Consider the following 25,823-nt stretch of genomic DNA (forward strand, 5'->3'; position numbering starts at 1 on the left):
CACCATCCTTGGCATGAATGGTTCCACACCATCCCTGGCATGAATAGTTCCACACCATCCGTGGTATCAATGGTTCCACACCATCCCTGGCATGAATAGTTCCACACCATCCCTGGTATCAATGGTTCCACACCATCCCTGGCATGAATAGTTCCCCACCATCCCTGGCATGAAGGGTTCCACACCATCCCTGGTATCAATGGTTCCACACCATCCCTGGCATGAATAGTTCCATACCATCCCTGGCACGAATGGTTCCGCACCATCCCTGGCATGAATGGTTCAACACCATCCCTGGCATGAATAGTTCCATACCACCCCTGGCATGAATGGTTCCACACCGTTCCTGGCAGGAATAGTTCCATACCATCCCTGGCATGAATGGTTCCGCACCATCCCTGGCATGAATGGTTCCACACCATCCGTGGTATCAATGGTGCCACACCATCCCTGGCATGAATAGTTCCATACCATCCCTGGCATGAATGTTTCCACACCATTCCAGGCAGGAATAGTTCCATATCATCCCTGGCATGAATGGTTCCACAACATCCCTGGCATGAATGGTTCCACACCATTCCTGGCAGGAATAGTTCCATACAATCCCTGGCATGAATGGTTCCACACCATGCCTGGCATGAATGGTTCCACACCATTCCTGGCAGTAATAGTTCCATACCATCCATGGCATGAATGGTTCCGCACCATCCCTGGCATGAATGCTTCCACACCATCCCTGGTATCAATGGTTCCACATCATCCCTGGCATGAATAGTTGCATACCCTCCCTGGCATGAATGGTTCCGCACCATCCCTGGTATCAATGGTTCCGAACCATCCCTGGCATGAATAGTTCCACACCATCCCTGGCATGAATGGTTCCACACCATCCCTGGTATCAATGGTTCCACACCATCCCTGGCATGAATAGTTCCATATCATCCCTGGCATCAATGGTTCCACACCATCCCTGGCATCAATGGTTCCACACCACCACACCATCCCTGGCATGAATGCTTCCACACCATCCCTGGCATGAATGCTTCCACACCATCCCTGGCATCAATGGCTCCACACCATCCCTGGCATCAATGCCTCCACACCATCCCTGGCATCAATGGCTCCACACCATCCCTGGCATTAATGGTTCCACACCATAGCCTGCATTTTTTAAGTTTCATCACCCCTCTGTAGCACTGATATAAGAATTCTGATACAGATAGTCAGTGATTTGGAAAATCAGAAGGGCATATTGCTAACCAATCCAAATGACAGCCTTGCTCCCTCTCTTTCAGAAGTGACAAGCGATATCTTCGACAAGGAAATGTTTCTGGCATCTAGGGAGCTGAACACTGGATACTGGGCAAAGGAGAGCATGAACGACGCGGGAGTGCGCCACGGCCAGGAGAAACGCTCCTGGTTCCCGCCAGGTGAGTCCGGCGAGGACCTCCACAGTAAAGGTTTTATATGTGAAATTGGACTTGAAGTCCTTCCCGTAGGGTGTTAGACAGAGATTGGAGCACGAATCAACCTGATATGTGTTTGAAGTTCTGCTACCCTGTGAACGAGACAAAACAAGCTGCCATCTGACCATAGAGTGTCCCTTGAAGCTCTTGTTTTTATCTTTTTACAGAGAAGACTGGCCCCTACCACCCTCTCAAGAAAGAAGAGGAGATTCTGCTTGGCAGCTTCCCAGCAGAAATGGCCATCACCAAGGCACCACATGGTGAGTAGGCATGGGCACAGAAATAGAGAATAAAGCTACAAGTGCAAGTCGTGTTCCCAAGCTCTGGAACTCCCTCCCCACGTCCCTGGGAAGTCAGCAGCCAGAAGTCGGCTTCAGAAAACTTCTTAAAACCCACTTTTCTGAAGTAGGGGCTCTAACTGTATTGGTCGTGTGGGTAATCCGGAGAGGCTGTTGCAATAAGAGCCAGGAGGACCGGTCGGGTAGCAATGTGCTACATAAAAATAACTTGAATTGAAGTATAAAAATGTAAGACCTATCCTGCGGTGGAGGCGTGGTGAACTATTTGGTCTCCTCCTTCCTTCTCCTCCTCCATTGCATGCCAGTGCCTAGCCTCCTCGCCCCTCCTCCATTGCATGCCAGTGCGCAGCCTCCTCGCCTCCTTCCTCATCTTCGTTTTCCGGTGGTTTCTTCCCCCTGCACCAGTTGGAATACTGGTGCTGGATGGGAGGCCTAACAGGAGAACCTGCGAGGAACAAGGCCTAGTTCACCCTGACCTCACTGGTCCTGCAGTTTGCAGAGATCCACAAGGGGTTGGACTGAAGACTGCAGGGGTAGGAAGAACCCACAGCCACCAGGGAGAAGGTGGCAGGCGCAAACATGCCAACATTTTACAGCTGGAAAGTGTGAGATTTTGAAATAAAAACTAGGGGAATGTTTTTTCTCATTTTTACTCATATTTTTGCAGGAGTAATTTTAGTCGGGAGACAGCTAAAATAAAACCATTTTTGGCATAAAAAATCAGGAGTCTCCTGCCTGAATCGCGTCTGTTGGCATGTCTGCGGACGGTGCCGCTTGTCTCGATGCCCTCTTCAGTGGGCTCACCTGTCTATTTAGGGTGAGTGGAGGTGGGCGCAGTGGAGAGGAGTGAAACAGTACTTTGGAGAAACACCGGAGGAAATATTGCCCATATCTTAGCCGCACCTTCTTCCTTTTGCTGGTGTGTTTAGCCCTTAGCTGACTCTTCACCTTGACCACTTGAACCACCTGCAAGCTAGACTGCCCAGATCCTTCGATCATAGGGTGCTGGAGTACACCACAACCACCTCTTGCCCACACACGCTCTGTTGTGTCGAAGCCAGCCTTTATGTTTGACCACGTCATGGCCATCGTAAACCTTCTGGCAAAAGTATTGCCCACTTGAGTGAAATGAGCATTTCTAACATCATATACCTCTTTGTGCTGAAAAACATAACCATAGACTGCGCGTCTGGGGCTCGTTGTTGTTTTTTACAGTCGATTTGCGTAACTCGAATTCAAGTTAAACCTCAGCAGTGCCCTGTCACTGAAGCAAAACTGAGAGAGATAAGGCATTTATACCCAAGATGTACAAGGTTGGATAAACAACCAAGAATACAGCTTCAAGATCTCAAACGATCGCAGATATTTACACTTCTGACTGAAGAACAATTTCCCCGGTCGAACAGTTCCAAAACGGAGTTCTTGATCCTAGGAACCAATGTCAACTCTGCGCTTCAGTTCGACTGCTTCTGGAACTGTGCACCAGTGCAGAGTGCAAACAAGCTGGGTGCTTGCTTAGTCCACAAACTATCTTTAACCAGCAGATACCTTCAGTTACTAAAACATTACCATCCAGAAAGAAAGTTCCCAAAGGTAAGTAGCTTGTTCTTCTGATGGATACTTCTAGCTGCAGATTCCGCACCTTTACCAAGGTGGAGAGCCTATGGAACGGCTCAGACCAACAAGTCCTTCAGGGCAGAAAGGGTGAAATACCCTTCCCATCGGTCCTGGTCGTCGAGGCAGTAGAGCTTTGTGAACATGCGCACTGATGCCCAAGTCATGGCCTAACAGATGTCGAGGACAGGAGCTCTGCATGTCAGTGCAGTGGCACAGCTGTGGCCCTGTTGGAAAGGGACCGAGTCCTTCTGAAGGCTGCTTCTTTGTCAGTGCGTAGCAGAACTTAATGCAGAGGACAATCCACCTCGTCAGAGTTCTTTACTGCATCACCTCACCCTTCTTTGCCCCAGAAAACTTCATAAAGAGCTGATCGTCCAAACGATGTTTTTTGATGCAATCAATATAAAAGCTCAAAAGTGTTTTGGGGTCCAGCCAATGCTGTCTCACCTCCTCTTTTGAGGAGTAAGGCAGAGCAAAGAACGTTGGGAGAGTGATGGATTGCCCAGTGTGGAAAGCAGTCACGATTTTAGGTAAATAGTCAACCCTGGTACTCAACGTCACTTTACCTGGAAAAGAATTGGTGTATAGAGGCTGCACCAAGAGTGCCTGGAGTTATTCTGACCAGAAACGCAGTCTTCAGACTCAGAAGACATAGTGGGCAGCTGTGGGTAGCTGTGCACTGCTTCGAAGGGAGTGCACATGAGGAAAGTGAGGACCACATTGAGATTCCCCTGTGGCACCACAAAGGGTCGGGGGAAAAATATGAGTCAAACGTTTTAGAAAACTCATCACAACAGGTGAGTTGAACAGTGAGGGCTGGTCTGGAAAATGTAAAAAGGCGGAAAGAGCTGACAAATAACTTTTAGCCTTTAACACTGCCAGTCCTTGCTGAGCCAGACATACAACAATCCAGGGTCCATATTGCAGGTGTCACACAAGGCCACAAACTTGTCCCAGAGCCCGGTGTAGACAGACTTTGTAGAGGGACACCTGGCAGCAAGGATGACATCCACGACTTCGAGAGGACGACTAAACGCAGTCACCTGCCAACGTCCAATCTCCCCGCATGGAGGTGCAGGTTGCGCAGGTTTGGGTGCAGGACCCTACCCTGCTGCTACGACAAAAGACCCTCTCAAAGCGGAAGCCTGATAGTAGGACGGATGCTCATGCCTAGAAGTTCCTGGTACCACAATCTCCTGGCCCAATCTGGAGCCACTAGGATGACTTGGGCCTGGTTGTGTCTGATCTTCTTCAGAACCCGGGGCAGAAGAGGCAGCAGCAGGACGTCAAACGTGAGTCCTATGTTCCACTCCATCCAGAATACATCTCTGAGAGACAGCCTTCCTGGGAACTCCAGTGTGTAAAAGTTTTTACACTGCAGGTTCTTTGCAGTGGTGAAAAGGTCTACCAGGGCTTGCCCCTCTCCTGGAAGGTGCTCTCTCGGGGTGTAACCTGTCCAACTCTTTATTACCTAAGATCAACTTCAACAAGATCTGACCACATCAAAGCAGTCCATTGTGTGCCTGTAGCCTGCATAGCCATGTATTATCAATTGGGTAATAACCCCGCCCAACCATGGAAAGCCGGAATCCATTCCACTAGAGCGAAAGCAGCTACAGTGGCCCGGCTGAGAAGCATTCCTGGTCCAACATATGTAAGGCGGCCACTTGGAAATCAGTCCCAAGGCACTATTGCCCTGATTATTCTTATATAAAAGCTCACTCTATTGTTTTCAAGATGCCCTGAAACGCCTCTTTGTTCAACCCTGAACTTGAGCTTCTTCAAGTCTCTCGCGCTGGATGAAGGTTGTATTCCTTCTGCCCAAGAGTCTCCAGGGAGGAGGCATTTGTAGTTTGCTGCTCTTTTCGAACACGTATGACCATCAATGAAGGTCCTACGATGCAGAAGAGCTGACTAGTTGCTTGTGGTCCTGGCGCTTCATCGTTGGAATCTTCATGAACAACCATCGTCCCTGGGTTGGGCATTCCACAACAGAGAATGGGACACAGAGCTCATTACCCCTACACGATGTTTCGAAATTCCAGATTTAAATATATAGGGGCAGATTTATATTAGACTTGCGCTACTTTTACGCCGCCGTTGCGTCACTTTTGTGACGCAGCGGCGGCGCAAACCATGCGCCATGTTGCGCCTTATTTACAACGTGACGCATCTAGGGAGATGCGTCCGGTTGTAAAGACCTGCGCTACATTAAACCTGCGTCAGGTTTAATGTATGCAGGGTGGGCGTTCCATCGGAAAAAGCCTTGGAAAAGTGACGCAGTGAAATCTACAAGATTTCACTCAGTCACTTTTCCGACGCTGCTGCGTCAAAACCTTGCGCCTGCTTGAAGCAGGCGTAAGGAATCACGCAACATGTTAGGTATGGGCAGCCCCTAAACATTGCTGGAGTTGCGTCGTGCTTGCGACACGACTCCAGCAATGCGCCGCCCTTACGCCATTAGATGCGTCACGCATCTGTTTATCCTTGCGCCACGATGCGCTGCATTGTAAATGCGGCGCATCTGTGGTGGCGCAAGGGTAAACTTGCGTGACGCATCTTTCCTGGCGCATCCCTGCTGATTTACAGGGATGTGCCAGGAAACATAAATCTGCCCCAGACAATTTAAAGTCTTACACAGGGCCCAATTCTTCCCTGATAAAACGAATATGCTGTTTTTCTCAAGCCAGAGCTTTCTGTCTCCACTGCTGCGCGTATTCACACCAAAATGTCACCACATATTGTAGGTCTGTCCATCCTTGGCTTCCCACTGCTCTGAGGTCTTAGATTTACTGACGACTGGCCTGGTGAGTGTACACAGTTTGGAGGTAAGCATCTGAGGAGTGTATAAAAAAGTGAGGCAGCTGCATGTTTCCTAGACCTCACCTCACTTATTACCAAACTGATAATTACCATGAGGTGGAAAGTGGCGGCTTTCGCAGCCATGGTGTCTCATCATTAGGCTGAGAGCAAAGCCCTGCACCGAGAGGAGGCCAGAGGCTATTGACTGGGGTGCTGTGCTTCTAATCCTCATGGAGCGCCCCAAACATGACCTACTGCCACCAGGATCCTGAAGTGGGGTCATTTTTTTTTTCTTTTTCTAGAAATGTTCAATCAATTAATCAATCAATGAACCAGGTTTCTTGTAAAGCACTACTACTCACTCGTTAGTGCCTCAAGGCGCTCTCCCTGGGAGTCAGGCGTACTTTGCTTTGAGTGTTTACAGCCCCAGTGGACCCCTACCCTGAATTTCGGATCCCCCTATGCCCGTATCACCCTGCTTCGCTCTTCTTCTCCCACCCCTATAGCTAGGCCAGACACCATTAGACACACGCTATCTTCCCCATCCCTTTATCGTCTGTAGTAATAACACGCGACCATTTCCCCTACTTTTGACCGAGCGCTGTCAGTGACATTGCCTGCTTCCCTCTCACTGGGAACATCGGGCCCGATTCACAGAACTAACTTAAGACAAAATCCTAAACTTACTACCATTTCGGTATTCACAGAAGTTAGGAGTCCCAACTTTAGGACTTGTTAGACTCGGGGATCTCTGATTGGCGCAAGGATGTCCTTGTGTCCAGCAGGGACCCTCTCCTCCACGTCAGGGCAAAGGATAACCCATTTTTGGAATGACCCTTGCTCACCCTCTAGGTGCGTGGCGTGAGCAGCCAAGGCGATTCTTCCGGCGTTGTTGGTTAAGCACTTATAATCACACACACAGTAAATACATCAATCCCCCCAGAAACGGACACCAGGCTTAGGTATGTGAAAATACGCTTCTTTATATAAAAATAGTTATCTCAATACGCAGACTTATCACAAGACTAGTAACGTTGTTTTTATGCCACCCGATTATAAAGCAGGCAAACGGTTCTTTAAGCGGATGCTTCTTTAGTCTTGTACCAATGTTGCTTGGGGGATTCCAGTCTTGGCTTACTTCAGGCCTACCGCGGCTCACGCATCTGCCGTGGGCGCGCCTGCGCCGTGCACAGCTCCCCCCGGCGGCTCCGGGGCAGCGGAAGGTGAGACGGGCATGCGGTGCGGTGAGGAGTTACGGGGAAATAAGGCGGTGCGGGCCCCGAGCCCGGTACTGGAACTCCTTTAGCAACGTTGTGTGGAGAGTCGGCACGGATCGGTGCTACGCTCAGCTTTGGGAAGTGTTCTTGGGTCCTCAATCAGCGGGTGTGGGCAGGTAGGCAGGCGCGGCCAGCAACCCTTAGCACGGCGGTGCAGGGGGGATCTCCACAGCGGGGGCGGCGCAGCCTGAGGGGTTCCGAGGATAGCGAAGCGGGGGCACAGGGCACGGTCAGTGCGGCTGGTGACCTGGCGAGGATCACGATCGTCGGACGGATTCCGGCAGGAGGGGTGACAGCGCTTTCAGCGCACTCCAGTGGCAGGCGGTGACAGGGGCGCAGGCAACCTAGCCCGGGGACAGAGAGCGGCTCCGGACGGAGCGGGGCTCTCACGGGGTTAAGGCAGGCAAGCTCCTGAGTGTCACGGCCCTAGGAGGGGGCGATGAGGGGCGCAGTCTCTTTCCAGCGGGATGCACACACGGCTCGAATTGGAGGACGAGCAAAAGCACAGAGAACCCACTGGTCCTGGGGTTCAGTTCAGGGGGCAAGCTCAGATCAAGCCCTTGGAGAATGTTCAAGCACAAAGCAGCAAAGTCTTTTCAGCAAGTCTTTTCCTCTCCTTTCTCAGCCAGGCAAGCAGCAGGCCAGTCCTTCCAGCGTCTTCTTCTCCTCCTAGTCGGGCAGAGGTTCTTTGTGGTAAACAGGATTCTGATTTGCAAGGAGCAGGGCTCCTACTTTTATACCACATTTCTTTTGTTCTTTCAGGCCAGGGGGGCCTTCGCATAACCGTTCTCAGTCCTGAGCACTTTGTTGGGGGTACTCTGATTTCTGCTTTCACTGTGAGGGGCAGGCACATCAGCCGCTCCACAGGAGGTGGAGCCGGCATTCAGGGGACAAGTACCTTCAGGAGCACCGTGTGGACAGCGCTTCGTCGTCCTGGGCCAGGTGCAGGCTGAGTCATCAGTCGCTCCCCAGGGGGCGGAGCCAGCATTGTGGTGGTGGAGCACTGCCCTATTCAGAGTCCAAGGGGCACCCCCACCTCCCACCAAGGTGTCCTCCTGCCATTCGCTACCTGTCATCCCCCCAGCCCTGTCACTCACATAGCCCAGACAGTCAGATACACGCACAGCAGAGGCGGCTGAAATGATTAAGCGAGTAAATACGGACTTTCTAAAAGTCGTATTTACAAACCCAGGATAGTAAAATAAACTTGGCTACAAGAAGTATTTTATCATTCCGAGTTCAGGCATACGAAACATATCTCTCTACCATGTTCCCTGAGCCTGCTGGGATTATAGGATGTAATAATTCCAGCAGCTCATCTGGCCTAAGGGGAGCAGGTAGCCTTGCAATAGTGAACCACGAATATGGCGGTAATTCACTACTAGAACAGGCCACACAACCAGGGCCTGTCCTACCTTACACCTACAACGCACCCTGCCCGCAGGCCAACCATAGGGGTGACTAATATGAGGCTAAGGGAAGGTTCTGGAGGCTGACAAGTGTGGGCACTTGCCCAGCCGGCGGGACAGTACGGGACTGCACGCGGGGTCTGCAGTGGCAGACCCAGGACACATTTTACATGGCCGCTGTTGTGGGTGGCGCAACCAGCGCTGCAGCCCACTAGCGGCATTGGCATTCACAGGCCCTGGCACTCCGGGTGCACTTTACTAGGGACTGACAGGGAATCCAATAAACCAATCATGTATATCAATTATGAACACTTTATCTAGGGTGCACTTGCGCTGCGGTCACGAATTAGCCGTGGCGCGGCGCCCTGAGCGGACAACACCAGCAAAACAATCGAGGCACACTATCAAAAAGTGGAAGGGAAACTCACGCCAAGGTGCCAGGTCTAACACGTGTCCCCTCCAGCTGAAATGTGGGGAGAACTACCCTTGCCCAGGGGGTTCCTCGTCACTAAGGCGGAAATACCTGGACAGACCGTCAGCGTTGGCGTGATCTGTACCAGGACGGTGTTCCACCGTAAAGTCCATACCCTGTAGGGAGATGGACCACCTCAACAGCTTTGGGTTCTCACCCCTCATTTGCATCAACCATCTGAGGGGCCTGTGGTCCGTCTGAACCCGGAAGTGATACCCAAACAAGTAGGGTCTTAGCTTCTTCAGCGCCCAGACCACAGCAAATGCTTCTCGCTCAATTGCACTCCACCTACTTTCCCGTGGAAGTAACCTCCTACTGATGAAGGCTACGGGTTGGTCCCCGCCCTCCTCAGTCATCTGTGAGAGAACAGCCCCTACACCATGCTCTGAAGCGTCTGTCTGCACTAGGAATTCCTTGGAGGAGTCAGGGGCCAAGAGTACGGGCGCCGTGCACATGGCAGTCTTCAGGGTGTCAAAAGCTTTCTGACAGGTGTCAGTCCAGATCACTTTCCTGGGCTGCTTCTTGGAAGTCAGTTCTGTCAAGGGGGCAACAATCGTTCCATAGCCCTTGACAAACCTCCTGTAGTACCCAGTGAGCCTCAGGAAGGCCCTCACTGCAGTCTGTGTCTTGGGGGGTTCCCAAGCCAGGATGGTCTCAATTTTGGGCTGCAAGGGTGCCACCTTGCCACTCCCCACTTGGTGTCCCAAGTACACCACGGAACCCTGCCCGATCTGGCACTTGCTTGCCTTGATCGTGAGGCCTGCTCGGCGCAGAGCCATCAACACTTCCCAGGGGTGGCGCAGGTGTTCGGGCCAGGTGGCACTGAACACTGCGATGTCATCCAGGTAGGCGGCACTGAACTAATCCAGCCCAACCAGTACCTGGTTGACCAACCTCTGAAAGGTGGCAGGGGCATTCTTCATCCCAAATGGCATGACCCGGAACTGGAAGTGCGCATCTGGTGTAGAGAATGCTGACCTCTCTTTGGCCCCATCGGTCAAGGCGATCTGCCAGTACCCAGACGTTAAATCAAACGTGCTGAGGAACCGGGCAGCCCCCAGCCGATCAATGAGCTCATCAGCTCTGGGGATGGGGTGCGCGTCAGTCTTAGTCACTGAATTGAGTCCTCTGTAGTCCACACAGAACCGGAGTTCAGGTGTGGCTCCTGGCGCAGCAGCTTTGGGGACCAAGACCACGGGGCTGGACCAAGGACTGCTGGAGGACTCAACCACCCCTAAAGCAAGCATTTTGGAGACCTCCTCCTTGATGCAAGCTCTGACCTTGTCAGTTACCCTGTAAGCCTTGTGCTTCACAGGTAAGCTGTCTCCTGTGTCCACATCATGGACGCACCAATCTGTGACACCAGGAACCAGGGAGAACCTATCTGGAAACTGCCCCAGCAAGTGGCGGCAATCTTCCTGTTGTTCAGGCGTCAGGGTGGGTGAGAGGTTAACTCTATCCACTGACCCATCTTTCTCAGAGGCTACTAAGAGGTCAGGAAGAGGCTCAGTCTCCTCCTCCATTCCATCATCAGTGGCCAGCAGCATGCCCACTTCGGTCCTCTCTAAGTGGGGCTTAGGGCGGTTAACATATAGGACCCTCAAAGGGTTCCTGGGAGACTGCATGTCCACCAAGTAGGTGATAGGACTTTTGCGCTCCACAACCTCAAATGGACCTGTCCACTTATCCTGAAGTGCACAAGGCTCCACTGGGGCCAAGACCCACACCTTTTGTCCAGGTTGAAGCTCTACCAGAGTGGCATTCCGGTCGTACCACCGCTTCATCTCCTCCTGGCTGGCTTCCAGATTTGCCTCAGCAAGTTGCCTGAAACGCCTAGTCTGGTTTCTGAAGGCCAGCATGTAACTGTATACATTCTGGGGAGGTTTCCTGGGAGATTGCTCCCAGCCTTCCTTTACCAAACTCAGAGGTCCTCTTACCGGGTGACCATACAGAAGCTCAAAGGGGCTGAACCCTAGAGACTTCTGTGGCACCTCTCGGTAAGCAAAGAGCAGGCATGGCAAGAGGACGTCCCACTTACGCCTCATTGGACCGTCTAGGCCCATGATCATGCCTTTGAGGGTTCGGTTGAATCTCTCAACCAACCCATTTCCTTGGGGGTGGTAAGGAGTGGTGAACTTGTAAGTTACCCCACACTCCTCCCACAGGGATTTCATATATGTGGATATGAAATTGGTCCCCCTGTCGCTCACCACCTCTAGAGGGAATCCCACTCTGGAGAAAATTCCCATCAGTGCTCGTCCCACCACGGGGGCCGTCACTGTCCTCAGAGGGATGGCTTCAGGGTACCGGGTGGCATGGTCCACCAAGACCAGGATGAACCTGTTGCCCAGGGCTGTCTTGGGGTCCAGAGGCCCGACAATATCAATACCCACTCGCTGGAATGGCGTACCGACCACAGGGAAGGGTTGCAGAGGAGCCTTGTGCTTCCCCCCGCTCTTACCACTTGCCTGGCAAGTCTGACAGGTTCTGCAGTAGGAATCTGAATTCTTGTGCATTTGGGGCCAGTAAAAGTGGGTGACAAGCCTGTCATAGGTCTTGTCCATCCCCAAATGTCCTGCTAAAGACACATCATGAGCCAGCCCCAGTAGGAAGGTTCTGAACTTCTGGGGTACCACCAGCACACGGGCTGACCCAGGTTCAGCAGCCTTAGGCTCTGAATACAGGAGGTCACTCTCCCAGTACACGTAGTGTGTTTTGGCCTGAACACCATTGGCCTGGTCTGCAGCCTGCTGCCGCATACCCACGAGAGAAGGACATTCTTTCTGCTCCCTGCAGAATTCCTCCCTGGAGGGGCCTCCTTCTTGCTGCCAATGGGTCAGCTCAGGCAGGTCCCCCAGTTCGGCAATCTGTTCCCCGGTAGGCTCCAGAGCATCCCCCTCAGGGTCTGCTTCCTCCTGGGCGGTGGGAACTTCGGGGGCCGGTTTCCCGCGCCTCCTGCGCCTTCTCCCTAAGGCTGGTTCCTGGACCTCTCCCTCAGGCTCCAGGACCCTTTCAACACCCCTACTGGCTGCCATAGACCGGGTGGTCACGCACGCCCAGTCGGGTAGACCCATGTCAGTTCTCACAGCGACTTGTAGAGTACCAGAGACCTCCCCCCCACTCAAATGGATCTTGAGCCATTGGACAACGACTCTCTATGTTGTCAGCATTGACAACCCTACAGTAGGCATTGGGTACAATCTGCTCTTGAGACACCAGGTGTTGCCTCACCGAGGTCACGCTGGCTCCTGTATCTCTAAGAGCCTCAACCTTCTTTCCATTGATGGTCACTACTTGGGGCAGATTTCATTCATCTGGCATGGTCCTGCGCGGCAGTGGGAGACTACTGGGAGCAGGTGACGAGATTACTGGGGGTCATGGTGGGTGGTGAGGTGCGCTGCGAAGCCAAAACCTGTTTGCTGGGACTGCTGCCTGAATTACGGGTGTTAGAAATGGGATTTCTGGTTGGCTAGGGCTTGCGCCAAAGCCAGACAGAAACCACCACTCTAGTCAGGGCTGGGGAGTTACACGCCAAAGATAACCCCTGCTCACCCCCTTGGTAGCTTGGCACGAGCAGACAGGCTTATCCCTGAGGCGATGTGTAAAGCGTTTGCGCGCGCACCCAGCAACAACACCCAATGCCCACCACAAAGGAAACTCCACACAAGGTATTCTATAAAAATAGCCTTTGTATTATACACAACACATTAGATAAAAACACACACTCTACAATGTGCCAACAGGCACGGGCAGAATTTACAAGGGATTATATGTACAGGGGACAGGGCCACATGGACCACTGTCAGGAATTAGCACTCTTAGAACATAACACAAATTACCAAGTGTACATGTAGAACATAACCAGTATCTACTGGCGCAATAATGACCTCAGCGTCATCACACTAGCATCAGGTATAAAACCTATCCTGTATCTATCACAGGGGCATAAATCACATTATGCAATTCTCGCAAGTCTAACGCCTTAGACCTAGCCACCTAAGTATACCTACACTAGGGGCGTACATAACACAGGGAAGTACATTCTCCCTACCATCAACCTAAACAAGGTAAAACAACCTCCTAGGCAGAAATCCTATCTAGAGGTATGAAATACAGGGAGCGCAAAATATACTATACACAGTACATTTCCCAACCCCATAAGCATGAACACAAGGTGCGCAAAACATACTATATACAGTACATTTCCTAGCACCAAAATCACATCAGAGTCCAGGTTGCGCCAGAACCTAAACGTAGCAGCTGCCCACTACTTGCTGGGCAGCTGGGGACAAGCACAGGGCCTAAACGCTGCAGCTGGCACTAAGTGCTGCGCAGCTGGGGAAGGCAAATAGGAGGCATGGGCTCTCACTGGCCCCTGAACACATTATCCAAAACGCTGGAGCCACCTGGCTCAGAAAATAACATGTCCCCCTTGGAGTCCCTCTGGACTCTAACCAAATGATGCCCTCTTCGTTGGAGCCATCTGGCTCTGGAAATATGTAGCCCCTCTGGAGCGCACTGGCTCTGTGAATAACTAGGGCCCCGAGCGTTGGAGCCCTCTGGCTCTAAAATAATGATGGCCCCGTTGGAGCCTGTGGGGCTCTAAAACAAATATGCCCCTAAAAGCGAGGGAGCGCACTTGCGCTCGGAACCATCTGTGCCCCGCAACATTGGAGCCTTACAGACTCGAGAAACAATCGTGCCCTCAAGGGGGCGGGGGGCGCCTAAACACAACATGCCCATGTGGGAGCCTCTCTGGCTGTTTCCAACATAAATTGGTGTTCAGTGGTGGGATAGAGCTGTGCCTACGTATACTCAACAATAACTGTGGGTAGTCCATAGGCCTACACCGGGAGTTTTCTCACAGCGGCCTTCCCAATTGTGGGTTTTTGTTTTTTCCAAATTTACTCTGGTGGTGGGAGGAGGTATTACTAAAGGTACCCCCCTACATTGTTACTGCACAAAACCTGTCCTCTAACCTGAGTGGGCAAGATGGAGTTTGTACTAGAAAATCAAAAAACGTACACTGTGGCCCAAGTCAGGAAGTTAACAGACCGGAGGGAGAAAAGACAGCTCGCATGGGACTTAGCAAGGCTGGAGAAAGAGATGGAGGAGAAAAGGAGGGCGCACGAGCTTTGGATAAAGGAGATGAAGCTGCGTACCCTCCAGATGAGTGTGTCCAGCGAGGACACTGGTGGCAGCATACCAGAAGCTTCACAGGAGCTAGAAGTTTATTTACCCCAGGAAGACATCACCAGGGTGTCTGAGGAGGCATTGGGGTGTGAACCTGAAGGGGGTAGTGCAGGGATCTTCCAACCCAGCGAGGTGAGAGAAGTGGCAGATAGCCCAGCTAGGTCCCAGGGAGAGAGGGTTGTAGGGCCTCACGACCTATCTGTAGGAAGGCGTGAGACGGGGAGGTGTCCCGAGGTGCCCCAACCGAAGTCTCAGGGCCTGGAGAGTTCCGCAAGGGAGCCCCAGGTTGGGAGCCTAGGCTGTCCCGAAGTGCCATCCAGTGCAGGGGAGCCCCTAGTGTCAGGAGGACCCAGGGCGACTGTAACCAGCGCGCCTGAGGTTCTGGGGTTGGCTCAGTTTCAGGGTTTAGGTCCTGGGCTGGGATGCCAGGCTCAGGGGTTGCCTGACCTGGCGGGTGGGGCCTCGGTTAACCGGGTCCCCCCGAAATTGACTTCCAGGGGTACTTTTCCCGTTAGGAGGGTGCTGAAATCTGGAAGGGGGTGCAGAGGGAGGAAGGTCTCGCCTCGGGCACCGACTCAGCCTAAGGGTTTAGACCCTAGGTTGAAGGATCAGTTGAGGGGTCAAGGCCCTAGACTGAGGAGGAAGTGTTGGTCTGAGGGTGCCTCGCAGGGTAGGATGAGGAACCCCAGAAGGAGAGTTAGGGGGAGGAGAGCCTCGCCCCGGAAGGCTGGTCAGCCTAAGGGTGTGAACCCCAGGAAGAAGGACCAGAGGCAGTTTAGGACTGCAAGGAGGAGGACCGGAGTGGTCAACGGGCACTACAGGCCTGGGGCTACTGCCCCCCACTCCGCGAGATCACCCGGGCCAGAGACATCTGGATGGCCCAGGGGCCGGTCCTGGCCACAACTAGCTAGGGAGCCCCCGTGGGGTGGTTTTGTTGGTCCAGGGAGGTTTGTTAGGGAGCCATTGGGTTCCAGAGCGGAGGAGAACTTGCGGGTGCTCCTGCCGTTGCGGGCCTGCGTCCACCTTTTCTCGCCCCAAGCAGGGAAGACCATCAAGGCATTGATCGGTCTACCCTGGCTTTTGGCTGGAAGGGGGTTATGTAGGACTTGGCCCTTTTTCCCTCAGTTGTTTTCATTTTTCATGTTGATACAGATTCAGGGAGCCATTTTAGCTACCCCTGAAACTTCTGTCTGAGGGCCTGAAGCACAAAATGGTGGCCTCCCATGACATCACCAGCATCCACTGGAACTTACCAGCACCTTCCAGAACCTTCCAGGAGATTCCAGAACTGTGTGACAGTTGGAAACCGTTTAGAATGTTGGGAGGATAAGAGAGGCAGTTGGCAGTTGGAGCTGGCAGTTGGCACCTGACTGGTGAAGAGAGAGGAGCACAACAGTGAAGGAGGAAGGAGTGAAGCAGCAGGGGTGGAAACTTGTGCCTGGAGTGGGGTCCATAAACCCACCCTTGATACTTGTCCCTACTGATGGATCCCAGCCTATAGCCCTGTGTGGGAAGAAGTCAGAAGAAAACCTTCCTAAGGACCTGGACAGCAGGAACAGGCCTTAGAACCAAGAAAACAGCAAGATTCTGACCTGAGAACTGGTTTCCCTGGAGCCTGGCGTCGAGTAGCCGAAGACCTGGAGCCCGAGGTGGAGAAGCGGCGCTGACTGAGGTAGCAGACGTCGTACCCGGAGCCGCCTGAGGTCGTAAGAGGGCGCCGGCGGAGGTCGAGTGGAATACCAAGGGTCGAGAAGGAGGTGAACCGAGGTCGAGTGAGCGGCGTCATCGGAAGGGTGAAGTCCGCCCTCCGGAGTCGTCGGAGACCGAGGTAGAGGAGCACCGGAGGTCGGGAGTGAGGATCGCACTCCGGAGTCGCCCGGAACCTGTAAGGAGGAACACCGGAGGTCGGGGGTGAGGATCGCACCCCGGAGTCGCCGGAAGTCGACAGCGAGGCCAGGCCGGCCGACGTCATCGGAGCCGAGTGCGCCATCGGACCGGAGCCGCCCGAAGTCGACATCGTGAAGAGACTGCCCGACGCCGTCGAATCGGAGGTCGAGCTCGAACCGAGGCCACCGACATCGGACCGGAACCGCCTACCGGCGTCGACAAAGAACTGACACTGTGCCGAGGCCGCCGAGACCGAACCGGAACCGCCTCACGGCGTCGACACGACTCCAGCGGCGTCGGAACATCAGAAAAGGGCAGTAAGTGGAGTAGAGGGCGCCTAAGGCCCTGTGGAGACCTGAGAGACTACTCTAAGGGGCTAGGGAGGTGCTGAAACCCACCTGACTGTGCCTGGGGTGAACTGGGACTAACCTAGAGAGGTTGTGTGGAGAGGGAAGCCAGGGCATTGGAATTTCCCCCCTTTTGATCTACCTCAGTTTAGGCCTCAGCCTTTGCCTCAGCCAGGGAGTAGCCCCCCCTCAAGCCTTCCACACCCTACAAGCTGTACCTGGGCCAAATCAGCCCTTAAGAATTGAAGTGCCATCTGATTCACAAAGTGTACTGTATACTTCTAATTATTTATTGGGGATACTGTATTTATTAAGTTCTTATCTATTTATTGCTGCACTGAATTTATAGGTCCACAGGACTTGTTGGTGTACAGTATTTATTGGGACAGTATTTATTAGTACAGTATTTATTACCTCAAAGTATTTAATTGACTGTATATATTGCACTTGTATTTATGCCCTGTTATTTGTGATCACCCCTATTTATTTCAGCAAACAGCCAGTATTTATTTGACCTGCTCTATTTAAAATGTATATACTGTGATTGTTATTTATTTTCCCAATCAGCAACTAAGAGAAGAAAGATAAAGAAAGCATATTTTCATAATTTTTACGGTGTAGAGTCGTTTTTGGAACGGATGCACGCATGGTTATTGTATGGGTATATTGTATGCTTAGCACTGCGCCTGTTTCCTGACCACTCGAGCCAAGCTACCCCGTTGTGTCGGGAAGGTCCACCACCACCCTGCGGAGTGGGAGTGGGCTGTTTCCAACATGCCCCTAAAAGCGAGGGAGCGCACTTGCGCTCGGAACCATCTGTGCCCCGCAACATTGGAGCCTTACAGACTCGAGAAACAATCGTGCCCTCAAGGGGGCGGGGGGCGCCTAAACACAACATGCCCATGTGGGAGCCTCTCTGGCTCTAGAGATAACATGCGCCACGAACTAGTGGCCCGCTACGGCGGCGCCACTGGCAAAACTGGCCCCCTCTGGGGCTCTAGGCAAAATGATGCCCAGGTCGTTGGAGCGGCCCGCTGCACACACGGGGCCGCTCTGACTCGGTGCCTCGCACCAACACCAAGCCTGCTCCCTTGGGGGAGCGCGAGCACTGTGCCGCCCTGTCCCCTGCCCAGCCCTTACTCACCGGGCTCCGGCGCAGGGGACTCCACTTTTTGCGGCGGCAGCACTTCTCTGGCGGCGCGGGGCTTCCCTTGCAGATGGGAGCCTCGCGCTGTTCTCCGATTTCACCCGGGCCCGCAACTCTCGCGCTGCTTCTGCTCCAGCAGCTGGCCCCGCCCCGTCACAGGCAGTCTTGCCTGACTTCCGGGCGGCCGCGGTTGGCAGCGGCGGCGATTTCCTCGCTTCGAATGAGGGGTAGGCTCCCTCGAGCATGATAATACCTGCAGCAGCGGGGTGGGCACCCGTGTGGGATGCCAGTAAGCGGGGTGGGCACCCGTAGTATGAAGAACATGAGACGAAGACGCAGGGTGGGCACCTGCGCACTAAAGCAACGGAATAAGCGGGGTGGGCTCCCGCCAGGCACACGTCATGGGGGAATCCCTAGTCTGGGGATTCCTTCTCCATCGCAGCGTGATGCTGCACCGCCCCCAGCTCCTTTCTCTGGGGAAATAAAAGCGCTCTCCAGGCGCTAGAAGGCTGCACCAAGCCTGGGCAGTGAAAAAGGACCAGCAAAACGAGCCAAAAGGTCCTGAAGGCGTCCAGGGGGCAAAGCAGGGCCCAGGGGCCAGCACACAGGGCCCTCCAGCAGGAAGGTAGCCCCCATGGCGGTCCCTCCTGGGCCCCAGCAGCAGCGCGCCCCTGGCAGATTCAAGTCAGAACAAGAACATTTTGTAAGGGGACACAGCCCCTTTTTATACACCAAATCCCTTTGTTCTGGGTTCAGGGTGGGGGAGCGCGAACACTGTGCCGCCCTGTCCCCTGCCCAGCCCTTACTCACCGGGCTCCGGCGCAGGGGACTCCACTTCTTGCGGCGGCAGCACTTCTCTGGCGGCGCGGGGCTTCCCTTGCAGATGGGAGCCTCGCGCTGTTCTCCGATTTCACCCGGGCCCGCAACTCTCGCGCTGCTTCCGCTCCAGCCGCTGGCCCCGCCCCCGTCACAGGCAGTCTTGCCTGACTTCCGGGCGGCCGCGGTTGGCAGCGGCGGCGATTTCCTCGCTTCGAATGAGGGGTAGGCTCCCTCGAGCATGATAATAACTGCAGCAGCGGGGTGGGCACCCGTGTGGGATGCCAGTAAGCGGGGTGGGCACCCGTAGTATGAAGAACATGAGACGAAGACGCAGGGTGGGCACCTGCGCACTAAAGCAACGGAATAAGCGGGGTGGGCTCCCGCCAGGCACACGTCATGGGGGAATCCCTAGTCTGGGGATTCCTTCTCCATCGCAGCGTGATGCTGCACCGCCCCCAGCTCCTTTCTCTGGGGAAATAAAAGCGCTCTCCAGGCGCTAGAAGGCTGCACCAAGCCTGGGCAGTGAAAAAGGACCAGCAAAACGAGCCAAAAGGTCCTAAAGGCGTCCAGGGGGCAAAGCAGGGCCCAGGGGCCAGCACACAGGGCCCTCCAGCAGGAAGGTAGCCCCCATGGCGGTCCCTCCTGGGCCCCAGCAGCAGCGCGCCCCTGGCAGATTCAAGTCAGAACAAGAACATTTTGTAAGGGGACACAGCCCCTTTTTATACACCAAATCCCTTTGTTCTGGGTTCAGGGTGAGGGGGAAAACCAGTCGCAGCTGGTTGGGGAGCACCCTTGATGTGCTCAGCCCCTCACTCTATTCATTGGCAGGGCTAGGGTCGTCAGTCGCACCGCAGGGGGCGGGGCCAGCATTGTGTGTGGAAAACCCTGTCCTATTCAGGACCCAGGTGTACTCCTCCCACCCATCTAGCTGTTGATCTCCCCATTCACCACTGGGTGACTCATCCTGACTCTGGGGAATCCCTAGCCCGTCACATGACACGACCAGCCAATCACGCGACAGACACACTGCACACAGAAGTGCCCACTTCCAGAAGTGGCACTTCCACACTAGGTACATGCACGCCGCACACATCATCGCGCAGCATTCACTCCCACGAGTCCGCACATACCAAACTCGGGCCTGCACACCCCACGCATCAGGAACTACTAGGGACACATACATTCCCCATGCATTCCTATGGGAGGGCAGGCCTATCTCACCACATGCACTCAGAGTGTGCACGCACTTTACCCTGGGACACAGGGAAAGTGCGCAGGAACCAAACAAATCACCACACCAAGTCACCAATAAAAAGGAAAAAGTTCAGGGGTGAACCTGCCAGAAGGGCCAAGTCCAACAACGGGCCCTAAAGCGCAGATTCTGTGTGATTGCGTTGCTAATGGCCAAAAGAAGGGTCTCGCTATGTTGGAATGGGAGGCGGATCCCAAAACTGAAAGACTGGCTCACGGACTTAACGTACTGTAGAGATACCCTGAGGACGTACGAGGAAGAACTCCCTGCTGGATCAACACCCAGAGACTACTGGGTATACCTAACCCAATATCTGCAAACTGTTTCAACAGAATCAACGAACGACTAGCATACAAGGGGAAGGGTGGTGGGTACAGAAGACCTCTGATTAGGAAACGAACAGGAAACTTGGATGAAGGATGCTGTTGTGCTGTGACCGCAATGTTCTGGTTGATGTTTGATTGTAAACTATTACAAATGCCAATAAAAAAAAATAAAAAAAATTGATGGTCACTACTTGCCCATATTTCTTAGTGTTAGAGGGTAAGTAGGTTTCAGGGACCATCTCACTGTCTCCTAGCGAAACTAGGGTCATATGCGCAGGACCCCCACCCCCCTGGACTGCTACCTCCTCCCCAAAATTAACATTAGCTACTTGCCGGGGTGGAGCACCAGTGGGTGCTGTCTTACCAAACAGGCGACACTTAGGATCAGTGGCAATGTGACCCGGGTCACCACACCTGTAACAATTGAAGGGCCCCTTTGGAACAGGCCTACCTGTCGGGGCCCCGTTCTGCTGCGGGGGTGGGGGAGGCTGAGAACCCTTCTGCTGGTTCCCTTGGGGATTACTTTGGGGGCCTTTTTGGAACCCTTTTTGTTTACCCTTGTCCCCCCCACTCTTGTGCTGGGGACCCTGCCCACCTTTGGCGGAGTCTCCCACTTGACCCTTGTGGACCCTGGTGCTGAGCCAGCGGTCCGCCTCCTCTGCAAGCTTCTTCGGGTTGGACAGCTTGCTATCAATCAGGTGCTGGCGTAGCTCAGGAAAACATTGACTGGACAAGTGCTCCCATGCAATTAAATCAAGCAGCCCTTGATGATCATTCACTTTGCTACCCTTCACCGAACCATCCAGTGCTCTGCAAAAAAAGTTACATACTCCACATACGTACTCCCAGGGATCTTCTTAGTCTCCCTGAACCTCTGTCTATATAGCTCAGGAGTTAACCCATACCTGGTCATTAAAGTTTCCTTCATATGGGGGTATGAGGCCTGGAGATCTAAGGGTAAATCTAACAGTGTGTCACGCCCTTCAGCAAGGAACATTCCCCACAACCCCGCTCCCCAGTCTTTCTCAGGGACCCGGTGTGAAGACATGGCCACCTCATAGGCTCTAAACCACTGCCCTATGTCATCCTTTCTAAAATACTCCTTAACTACATCTTTGGGGATGTACACCTTGGACTCTACCTGCACCGGCGGAGTGCTGCCACCAGAAGGAGCGGTGTCCAAACTTTTCGCCTTCAGCTCCAACTCCTTCAATCTTATATCATGATCCATTTGGCGTTGTTGTGCCTCCAAGGCCAACTTCTGCTTCTCCATTTCCATTTGTCCTGCCAACTTTGCCATCTCCATTGCATGCGCCCGGTCTGCTGCCCTGTCTGCCAGCTCCTCTGGGGACAGGACTCTGCTGGGCTCTCCAAAGTTGTCGGGTGGGATGATGTCCCCCGCATTCTGTGGGTCTCTTGACTCCTTCCAGGCTCTCAACGCCTTGGTGTACTGGTTCTTCCTCTTGAATCCAGCATGGGGAACTCGGAGTTTTACACTGTAGCCTTTCAATTGCTCTACTGTGTAACCTTCCAGTCCCTCCCAATCCACCTCATCTATTCCAGAAATCACATAGAGTGCTCTTCCAGCAGGGAGTGAGCCAGGCATGGCTGCAATAAGGGCAGATGTCTCAACAAAGTTCAAAAATGAAAACCTGTGGCTGCGTTACTTGGTCTGCTCTCACTATCTGGTGATTAATAATTCACTGTATGCAAATTACAAATGCAAATCTGAAATCCCAGCCGCTGCCAACAATGTTAGACTCTGGGATCTCTGATTGGCGCAAGGATGTCCTTGTGTCAAGCAGGGACCCTCTCCTCCACGTCAGGGCAAAGGATAACCCCTTTTTGGAATGACCCTTGCTCACCCTCTAGGTGCGTGGCGTGAGCAGCCAAGGCGATTCTTCAGGCGTTGTTGGTTAAGCACTTACAATCACACACACAGTAAATACATCAATCCCCCCAGAAACGGACACCAGGCTTAGGTATGTGAAAATACGCTTCTTTATATGAAAATAGTTATCTCAATGCGCAGACTTATCACAAGACTAGTAACGTTGTTTCTATGCCACCTGATTATAAAGCAGGCAAACGGTTCTTTAAGCGGATGCTTCTTTAGTCTTGTACCAATGTTACTTGGGGGATTTCAGTCTTGACTTACTTCAGGCCTACCGCGGCTCACGCATCTGCCGTGGGCGCGCCTGCGCCATGCACAGCTCCCCCCGGTGGCTCCGGGGCAGCGGGAGGTGAGACGGGCGTGAGGTGCGGTGAGGAGTTACGGGGAAATAAGGCGGTGCGGGCCCCGAGCCCGGTACTGGAACTCCTTTAGCAACATTGTGTGGAGAGTCGGCACCGATCGGTGCGACGCTCAGCTTTGGGAAGTGTTCTTGGGTCCTCAATCAGCGGGTGTGGGCAGGTAGGCAGGCGCGGCCAGCGACCCTTAGCACGGCGGTGCAGGGGGGGGTCTCCACAGCGGGGGCGGCGTGGCCTGAGGGGTTCCGAGGATAGCGAAGCGGGGGCACAGGGCACGGTCAGTGCGGCTGGTGACCCGGCGAGGATCACGATCGTCGGACGGATTCCGGCGGGAGGGGTGACAGCGCTTTCAGCGCACTCCAGTGGCAGGCGGTGACAGGGGTGCAGGCAACCTAGCCCGGGGACAGAGAGCGGCTCCTGACGGAGCGGGGCTCTCACGGGGTTAAGGCAGGCAAGCTCCTGAGTGTCAAGGCCCTAGGAGGGGGCGATGAGGGGCGCAGTCTCTTTCCAGCGGGATGCACACACGGCTCGAATTGGAGGACGAGCAAAAGCACAGAGAACCCACTGGTCCTGGGGTTCAGTTCAGGGGGCAAGCTCAGATCAAGCCCTTGGAGAATGTTCAAGCACAAAGCAGCAAAGTCTTTTCAGCAAGTCTTTTCCTCTCCTTTCTCAGCCAGGCAAGCAGCAGGCCAGTCCTTCCAGCGTCTTCTTCTCCACCTAGTCGGGCAGAGGTTCTTTGTGGTAAACAGGATTCTGATTTGCAAGGAGCAGGGTGTTGGAAACAGCCCACTCCCACTCCGCAGGGTGGTGATGGACTCCCCGAACACACTGTGGTAGCTTGGCTCGAGTGGTCAGGAAACAGGCACCGTGCTAAGCATACAATATACCCATACAATAACCATGCGTGCATCCGTTCCAAAAACGACTCTACACCGTAAAAATTATGAAAATATTCTTCTTTATCTTTTTCTCTTAGTTGCTGATTGGAAAAATAAATAAGACAATCACAATATACAAATTTAAATAGTGCAGGTCAAATAAATACTGTCTGGAGATTCAATAAATAGGGATGATCATAAATACAAGGGACGTAAATATAAGTGCAGGTAATACAGGCAATTAAATATTCTGAGGCAATAAATACTGAACCAATAAATATTGTACACCAACAAGTCCTGTGGACCAATAAATATAGTGAAGCAATAAATAGGTTAAACACAATAAATACAGTGCCCCCAATAAATAATTAAAAGTATACAGCAGCACTCATGTAATCAGATCACTTTTCAATTCCTAGGGGCTGATTTGGCCCAGGCACAGCTTGCAGGGTTGTGGAAGGCTTGGGGGGTTCTATTCCCTGGCTGGGACAAGGCTGAGGCCTAAACTGAGGTAGATCAAGGGGGGAATTCCAGTGCCCTGGCTTTCTCTCTCCACACAACCTCTCTAGGTTAGTCCCAATTCACCCCTGGCACAGTCAGGTTGGTTCCAGCACCTCCCTAGCCCCTTAGAGCAGTCTCTCAGGTCTCCACAGGGCCTTAGGCGCCCTCTACTCCACTTACTGCCCTTTTTCTGATGTTCCGACGCCGCTGGAGTCGTGTCGATGCCGTGAGGCGGTTCCGGTTCGGTCTCGGCGGCCTCGGCACAATGTCAGTTCTAGACGACGCCGGTAGGCGGTTACGGTCCGATGTCGGCGGCCTCGGTTCGATCTCGACCTCCGATTCGACGGCGTCGGGCAGTCTCTACTCGATGTCGACTTCGGGCGGCTCCGGTCCGATGGCGCTCTCGGCTTCGATGACGTCGGCCGGCCTGGCCACGATGTCGACTTCCGGCGACTCCGGGGTGCGATCCTCACCCCCGACCTCCGGTGCTCCTCCTCTCAGGTTCCGGGCGACTCCGGAGTGCGATCCTCACTCCCGACCTCCGGTACACTTCACCTCGGTCTCCGACGACTCCGGAGGGCGGACTTCACTCCTCCGATGACGCCGCTCACTCGACCTCGGTTAACTTCCTCCTCGACCTTTGGTATTCCTCACGACCTCCGTCGGCGCCCTCTCACAACCTCAGGCGGCTCCGGGTACGACGTCTGCTTCTTCAGTCAGCGCCGCTTCTCCACCTCGGGCTCCAGGTCTTAGGCTACTCGACGCCGGACTCCAGGGAAACCAGTTTCCAGGTCAGGATCTTGCTGCTTTCTGCTTCTAAGGCCTGTTCCTGCTGTCCAGGTCCTTAGGATGAGTTCTTCTGGCTTCTTCCCACACAGGGCTACAGGCTGGGATCCATCAGTAGGGACTAGTATCAAGGGTGGGTTTATGGACCCCACTCCAGGCACAAGTTTCCACCCCTGCTGCTTCACTCCTTCCTCCTTCACTGTCGTGCTGCTCTCTCTTCACCAGTCAGGTGCCAACTGCCAGCTCCAACTGCCAACTCTCTCTCTTAGCTTCCCAACATTCTAAACCGCCTCCAACTGTCACAGGGTTCTGGAATGTTCTGGAAGGTGCTGGTAGGTTCCAGTGGATGCTGGTGATGTCACAGGTGGCCACCATTTTGTGCTTCAGGCCCTCAGACAGAAGTTTCAGGGGTAGGTAAAATGGCTCCCTGAATCTGCAGCAACACGAAAAAGTCTGGTGGTTCCCAAAAAGGAAAAATTCAAACAGGGTTTGAGGCAAAAGTGGGACAAAATAAATAATGATGAGGAGGGACCACCCAAAGGGCTGACAGGTCTAACACGCGTCCCCCCCAGCTGAAAGTGGGGAGAGCTACCCAACCCCTTGGGAGTTCTCATCACTAAGGCGGAAATACCTTGAGAGACCGTCTGCATTGGCGTGGTCCACTCCAGGCCGATGTTCCACCTGAAAGTCCATCCCCTGTAGGGAAATAGACCACCTCAACAACTTGGGATTCTCCCCCTTCATTTGCATCAGCCAACGAAGGGGTCTGTGGTCGGTCTGAACCAGGAAGTGCGAGCCAAACAGGTATGGCCGCAACTTCTTCAGAGCCCATACCACTGCAAAGGCTTCACGCTCTATTGCACTCCACTTCTGTTCCCTGGGAAGTAGTCTCCGGGATAGGAAGACCACGGGTTGATCCAGACCCTCTTCGTTGAGCTGCGATAACACTGCCCCAATGCCATGTTCTGATGCATCTGTCTGGACAATGAACTCCTTGGAAAAGTCTGGGGCCCGTAAGACCGGGGCCTCGCACATGGCTTTCTTCAATCTCTCAAAGGCTTGCTGACAAGCCTCCGTCCAGACTACCCGTCGAGG

General features: G+C 53.5%; 1 protein-coding gene across 1 annotated transcript in view; it reads left to right on the forward strand.

The window, feature by feature from the left end:
• ZMYND15 (zinc finger MYND-type containing 15) overlaps positions 1 to 25,823 on the forward strand; it is a 146,131-nt gene that overhangs the window by 14,111 nt on the left and 106,197 nt on the right. The window contains exons 5-6 of the mRNA XM_085639782.1: positions 1,296 to 1,430; positions 1,634 to 1,726. Coding sequence (XP_085495908.1) covers positions 1,296 to 1,430; positions 1,634 to 1,726 — 228 coding nt within the window. The remainder of the gene's footprint in view (positions 1 to 1,295; positions 1,431 to 1,633; positions 1,727 to 25,823) is intronic.

Source organism: Triturus cristatus, chromosome 12 (genome assembly GCF_964204655.1).
Source record: "Triturus cristatus chromosome 12, aTriCri1.1, whole genome shotgun sequence".
NCBI classification, from domain to species: domain Eukaryota; kingdom Metazoa; phylum Chordata; class Amphibia; order Caudata; family Salamandridae; genus Triturus; species Triturus cristatus.